Source organism: Gekko japonicus, unplaced genomic scaffold (assembly GCF_001447785.1).
Source record: "Gekko japonicus isolate JY-2015 unplaced genomic scaffold, Gekko_japonicus_V1.1 scaffold776, whole genome shotgun sequence".
NCBI classification, from domain to species: Eukaryota; Metazoa; Chordata; class Lepidosauria; order Squamata; family Gekkonidae; genus Gekko; species Gekko japonicus.
The window spans coordinates 78076-84960 of record NW_015161428.1 but is presented as its reverse complement, the minus strand read 5'-3'; the positions used below and the strand labels follow the sequence as shown (position 1 = coordinate 84960).

Below are 6885 nucleotides of genomic sequence, written 5' to 3'. Positions count from 1 at the left end.
CCCCCCGGGGAGGGTGCCTCTTACACACAGAAGCAGGCGAGAGTTAAGTCAGGTGCCGCTGTGACCAGGAGGACCCAGGGCCGTCCAGGCGGTCTGCCTGTTGCTTCCCTCTGCACAGCGCCCCCCCCCCCCGGGTCTTCCTTGGTGGGCTCCCATCCAAATACTAACCACGGCTGATCCTGCTTAGCTTCCCAGCTCTGAGGAGCCTGGCCCCCACTGGGCTATTTGGGCTGCTGCAGCTGTGAGAGACTACCAGGAACCAATGGGACCGGTGTCTGACTGACATTTCCTAGCTGGGGGAAACTAAGTGCCAGGGAACCTCCTCTATAACCCATGTTATCCTATTTTCCTCCAAGGAGCTCAGGGTGGTATATGCAGGATTCCTAGATCACCCCCCCCCCTCCATTTTATCCTCAGAATAACCCTGTAATGTAGGTCAGGCTGGGCCAGGGATCTGAACCCAGGACAGCCCCGTAGCTAACAACTTTTTTCTCAGGGGGCCTGCCATCAGGAGAAACGTTCCCTCCGTTACGTCCCCTCCCTCCCCCCTCCTCCCATGCTGTTTCTGGCATGATCCTCTCCGCTCCTATGCAGAGAAGCAGCACTATGCCTGTGGGGTGTGTGTGTGTGTCAAATATCTATAACTCTCACTTTCCCCCCCATTCTTGCTGATTACAAGGGGGTGGGAAGGGAAGCCTGAAGCCACGAAGGCTGGCGGAGTCAGGGAGAGAGAAGCACAGCGGGAGTCACCCGAACCTGCTGATGCTGTCAGAGCACCGAGCAGCCTGCTGCAACAGGCGGCCCCGGGCAGGAGCAGAGAGTGAGTGGCCGGCTGCATTGGCCACCGCCTATGGTACTCGGCGTGGGCTCCTGGACACCAGTGGGGAAGTCGGTGGGGCTGAGCTCTTGGTTAAGTAGGCCAGAGGAGCTGATGCTTTGCAGCTGGCCAGGGAGGCTCGCAGGTCCCTGGAGGAGGGGGGAGGGAGGGGAAGTCGAAGATTGGGGAAGGGCCCATAAAAACCTTGGGGGGGAAGCAGGCCCCTTGGGCCCTGTGGTAGCTACGGGCCTGACCCAGGCCATGCCCATCGAAGGCCAGCACTCCAAGCCCTGTGTCACAGGAGTGACAGCGACACATCTCCTACCAGATTCTGGCCTCTAGAAGAGAGCATAACTGTAAGATATTTCCCGTCTTTGGGGATAAGGAGGCTTTCTGACTTCCACAGACCGGGTCGTCAGTACTTCCCTTGAGACAGGTAGAAGACGCTGGGGTTAGGAAACCAGAGGCCTGTCTGGGAAACCGCAGAGTGGTGGTGTCCTTCCAGAGGGTTCCTGGATCAGGGTCCAGCCATTTCACATGTCTGTTCGCTGGAGCTCAGAACCTCCCTCTCTCTTACGCGAGTGGACCTGACGCAGTCAAAAAGCCAGCAAGGGATGGCGCCTCTACGTCTAGCTAAAGTGCCACACACGCACGCACACACAGCCACCAGGTGCTGACCGACCTCCAGTCATCCCTCCTGGATGCAGGGGGGACCAAGGAAGGGAAAGAAGGCGCCGGCACCCCTAGGACCGGATCTCCAGCTGCCCCCGCCTGACTCTCCATCGCCAGCCAGAGCTGCAGTCGGGAGCCAGAATGCACTGGAGCTCGATGCCTGAATCGGGGACCTCCACGTCACAATGAACCGGCTGGCCTTCCTTGGTGAAAAAGCTGAACGGAGAGGCTGGGATCTGGGAAAACAAAAAAACAAAGGACGATCCCTGTCACTGGCGCTGAAGAAGCATCTGGCCTCTTGCATGCCCCTTGTGCCTTGCCATCGGCCAGGGAGAGAGCAGTGGCCCCCTCCCCCCCCCCCCCCCTCCCAAGAGCCCCATTTCCCGGCAGCCCCGCAGGCCTGCGGCAGCACAACCCTCACCTGGCTGCTGATCCCAGTGGCCACCTGTCCCACCTTGGCTCCACGGAATTCACGGATATGGAGAGCCTCCCCGCTGAGCAAGTGGATCTCAATTTTCACCCCTGAAAACAGACACTGTTTGAGAACAAAGCACCCAGCCCAGAGGCCCACGGGAGGAAAAACTCATCCCTTCGGCTGTCCTGCTGGCGGGGGTGAGTGACCAAACCCACAGTCCCATCTCTTTAAGCAGAGGGAGAAAGAATGGATTGCGGAGAGAAGACCTGAGCTGTCTGCCACGGAGACGTCCAGCAATGCAGGCCAGAAACATGCTAAACATGCCTGACAGGGAGTCCAAAGACCCAGAAGGAGAGAGATACCAGGAATGAAGGAGTAACAGGATGATGTGGCCTTTGGTAGATTAGAAACAGTCTCACCCAGAGGTGTCGAACTCATTTGTTACGAGGGCTGGATCTGACGGAAATGTCACTTTGTTGGGCTGAACCGTGTGTGTCATAAAACATAATGGCAAGTACAGGAGATATAAACCGTAAGGACAGCAGCTGGTAAGCTCCAAGTTGGTGTATCCTCAATGCAAGCCCCTCATGCACAGCCAGTGGTGCAGCACTGGACAGATGCTCCTACACTGCCTGACTGCTGCAAAGTTTTTCCGCCATGCTGAAGCTACAATCGGGGTGGCTCCGCCCACTCCCCTGAGCAGTCTCCTGTTCCCTCCCTTACACTAGATGCTTGCAGGCCACATAAAAGCCCTGGATGGGCCCAATCCGGCCCCCGGCCCTTAAGTTTGACACCCCTGGTCTAACCCATATTGGTGGATAGGGGTTGGCGCCAGGTTTGAAAAGGGTCCAGGGATGGCAAGAACATCCAGCTAAATACGGAAATGAAGACACGTTCAAAGACTGGCATTGGCTGAGCGTCAACAGGTACTCATCTCTATGAAAAACTTGTAACCATTATTTCTAACGTATCTTCTTGAAACATATAACAACTATCTGAGAATAGATAACTTTCTATGGGGCTTGAATTTATGTGGCCATTAGATCAAGACGGATATGTGAAGAAGTGAGCAGTGACTCCTAAAAGCTTCTAGGTAAAGGTAAAGGTTTCCCTTGCTCGAAAGCCAGTCGAATCCGATTCTAGGGATCCGGTGTTCATCTCGATGCTGAGGCGCACTGAACGCTGTTACCTTCCCACCGAAGCGGGACCTATTTATCTACTTGCAATTCCTTGCTTTCGAACTGCTAGGTTGGCAGGAGCTGGGGCCAGAGACGGAAGCTCACTCTGTCACGTAGCACTCGGGTCTCAAACTGCCAAACTACAGACCTTCCCGTCTGCAGGTCAGCATCTTAACCTCTAAGCCACCACAGCCCCATGAAAGCTTCTCCCCTGCCACAAATTCTGTTAGTCTTTAAGGTGCTCTTGGACCCTTGCTCTTTTGCATAAGGCAATTAGTTAAGCAAAAACGTATACCTTTATGAAGTGGGAAGACGGATCTCGAAAACCTATAAACACGAGGATCTGAACTCATGATCAGCTGCTTCTCAGCAGGGGCTCTTTGCCGGTGACCTGCTTATCATTGGGTACGGCATCTGAATGAACTCGAGAGATTCCTCTCCTTTAATTATTTGTTTTTAAGTCCATGTTACAGATGCAGATATTTATGATGAACCAGAAATATGAAACAAAGATTCTCTAATAGCATTACTTGTGTAAAAAAAGGTAAAGGTTCCCTTGCTCGAAAGCCAGTCGAGTCCGACTCTAGGGTTGCGGTGCTCATCTCCGTTTCAAAGCCGAAGAGCCAGCGCTGTCCGAAGACGTTTCTGTGGTCATGTGGCTGGCATGACTAAACACCAAGGCGCACGGAACACTGTTACCTTCCCACTGAAGTGGTACCTATTTATCTACTTGCAATTTCTTGCTTTCGAACTGCTAGGTTGGTCTATGGCCATACCACCCTGAACATGCCCGATCTCGTCTGATCTCGGAAGCTAAGCAGGGTCGGGCCTGGTTAGTACTTGGATGGGAGACCGCCTGGGAATACCGGGTGCTGTAGGCTAGGTTGGCAGGATCTGGAACTAAAGACGGGAGCTCACTCCGTCATGCAGCACCCCTGGGTCCACAGCCTGCAGTTCAGCGTCTTAACCACTGGAGGCACCGCAGCTCCTATTACTTGTGTACTGTGCCCAAAAATGAACCAAATACCCAGCTAAGGTGTACTTCTTGTTGGGAGGATAAATGATTGCATCTAGGAAAGTGGACTAGCTACCCTGGGGCTTCTTAAGCGCACACCTGTCTCTGAACCAGGCCTGATGCTGAGGCTGCCTTCTGAAGTGCCTGCAGCCAGGGGGAGCGCCGGGCAGGCACCCTGGCAGAAAGTGCCCCATCGCAGGGCAAGACCAAGGAAGGAAGCTGAAGGTGGGGGGATGGGAGTTTGGAGACAGAAGAAGGAAAGGGCTGCAGAAAAAGAGGAAGCAGAAGGGGTCCAGATGCAGATCGGATCTCAGGGGGCCTGGTGCAAAACACGTTATCGGGGGGGAATGGGGTTCTTGGATTTCCCCCCACATAGGAACTATATAAGGGGACATGGTTTTTGAATAATGTGATGGAGATCCAACACACCTCGGCAGGTTCACGGGCCCGTTAACCCCCCTGCTGCCGTTGCACCGCTCTGGTCAGGAAAGAGGTTTCATTAAAGCCCACGCAGCAGAGGACAACCGTCGCCCCACTGGGGCAAGCTGGAGGCAGCTGCCCCCCTTGCCTTAGGGGTTACAACTCAAGACACTGTTGTCTGGAGAGGTCGCCGGGCATTCAACGGCCTCGTGGAGGCTGCCCGGCAATCCTGGAGGCAGGGCAAGATCAAGAGAAGCCCCTCGCATTTCGTTTGCCAGGGAACACGGGTCCTACCGTCCAAGGAAGGCGGCGTCTCCGTCGGTCTGCTGCGATGCAGCCAGCTGTTCCAGCTGTGGCTCTGCCCGTTTGGCTGGCTGCTCCACGAATGCACGCCCGAACTCATGGTGTCCTTCAGGCTGAGAGAGAGTGCTTTCATCGAGCCCTGGGGAAGGAGAGGAAACGCGGTCTCTACAGCGGCACACCACGCAGCTCAACCTTCTTCGTCTCTCTCTTCCGCCATCCTCCTCCTCATCCCCTGCAGCCCTTTCTCATATCTACAGACACCTGACCCCCACCCCCACCACCTTGGGGAGGAGGGGGGGACCCTGAGCCACAGAGGCAGCCGTATGGGAAACGGGTTCTGCCACAAAGCCCTTCATAATGCTGTGTTCCTGGCATTCATAATGTTGTTCCCGTGTCTTTTCTGCATACGTGAATTCTCATGAATGGCTCTGAGGGGTGGGGGAGTGGGTGAGAGGGAGGGAGGGAGGGACTGTCAGAACGGGGGGGGGGGAATGGGCCTGTTCTTCAGATGTGCCTAGTTGGACCAGAGAAGGAAAGGGGTCTTTGGTGTTAAGATGAACTACTCAGCCAGCCCCACTCCTCCACTCGCACCTGGCTTGATGACCTTGGGCAAGCCGTAGTTCTGATAAGAGCTGTTCTTGGAAAAGAGCAGTTTCTGTCAAGAGCTCTCTCGGCCCCAGCTACCTCACAGGGTGTCTGTTGTGGGGAGGGGGAGGGAAAGGAATTTGGGTAGTGAAGGGCAGGGTATAAATCCAATCTCTTCTTCTCCTCCTCCCATTGCTGGGAAGAAGCCTACTGGCCAGCATTCCGCCATATGAGGGGCGGGGGTCCTCTCACACAGCCAGCCCAGGGCACGGGGACTTATTTCCGGAGACAACCACCCCACTCCCATCAGGCCTGGGTATGCTAACAGGGCCGCTTGAGGGCTGAAGAAAGACAGCAGAGCCACGCCTGGGACCCTCCCCAGTCCAGGCTGAGTGCTCAAGGAAGCCACAGCAGAACCGGTATCTCTGGAGGGGACCGCTCCCTGGAGAGGCACAGATACCTGAGAAGAGCCCGGGAGAATCGGCCGGAAGGGATGTGGCCAAAGCTGGAGACAGGCATGCGGGGGGATGGGGGGATGGGACAGGCACGGGGTCCAGGGCCAGCAGCCCCAGGTCTCCTCCTCCAGTCCTCCATGGAGTCTACTGGTAGCCAATGAAGGAGAGAGATGAGTAAAGTATGGTGAGAAGGGGGACAGCCTCCCGGCTGTATGACTGGGGAAGGGGTTCTGAGGGGCTGCTTGTGGTTTTCGGCCTTGAACTCCCTCGTGGTGGATGCAGCACACTGGCTTCCGCATCTTGCTTGCAGGAACAACACTTTGAGGTGTCGGGGTGAGGATAAACGCTAGCAGGACTCCCGCGCTGAGCTATTCCCCCACCCCAGAGCCACGAAGTGTTCCCTGGGGCCCCGGGGCCAAGGTAGGGCCCGGCCTCCCCGCTGCCTGCATACTTGCCTTGTCGCTGGCATCCGGCAGGAGGGGACTGCCCAGGCTGAGGCACGAAAGGATTTGCTCCTGCTCCTCCAGGCAGACGGGATGAGCCAGGCGGTTCAGAACCAGCTCTGTGGGGGACAGAGAGGGGGCCAGTGTGGGAGAGAGGCACCAAGGGCCCAGAGCACCGATACATCCCTGCCTCTTCCTGCCGTGAGTTGAACTGAACGAGAGTCACCTTGGCTCGGCTTCCAGGCTGGTTAGAAGGAGCGAGAGCCCCCATCCTCCCCATCAGTCCCCATGCAAAGTGTCAGGGGAGTCCAGTCCGGCTCTGAAGTCTACTAGGAACCAATGGTCCCTGGCGGTTAAAGGAAACCTCGCCTATGACCTGAAATTAGGGATCCCAAGTCCCCCTGGGGGGCGGGGAAACCCCCACCCCAGAGGCCCGTTTCCCGGCGGCGCCAGATCGGGCCCCGGGGGGAACTCCTCCCCAATGTGCGCGTCACCCGGAAGTGACGGGAGGATGCCGGGCACGCTGGGGGTGGGGCCATGGCCATACAAGGGAAAACTATGGTTTTCCCTTGTATGGCCATG

General features: G+C 56.4%; 1 protein-coding gene across 1 annotated transcript in view; it reads right to left on the bottom strand.

Moving 5' to 3' along the window:
* Positions 1–684: 684 nt before the first annotated feature.
* The window catches only part of MAP3K14 (mitogen-activated protein kinase kinase kinase 14), a 43890-nt gene continuing 37689 nt past the window's right edge, over positions 685–6885 (bottom strand). Inside the window, exons 13-16 of the mRNA XM_015428949.1 lie at positions 6316–6422; positions 4812–4959; positions 1911–2011; positions 685–1725 (exon numbers count right to left, since the gene is read on the bottom strand). Coding sequence (XP_015284435.1) covers positions 1561–1725; positions 1911–2011; positions 4812–4959; positions 6316–6422 — 521 coding nt within the window. The 3' untranslated portion in view covers positions 685–1560. The remainder of the gene's footprint in view (positions 1726–1910; positions 2012–4811; positions 4960–6315; positions 6423–6885) is intronic.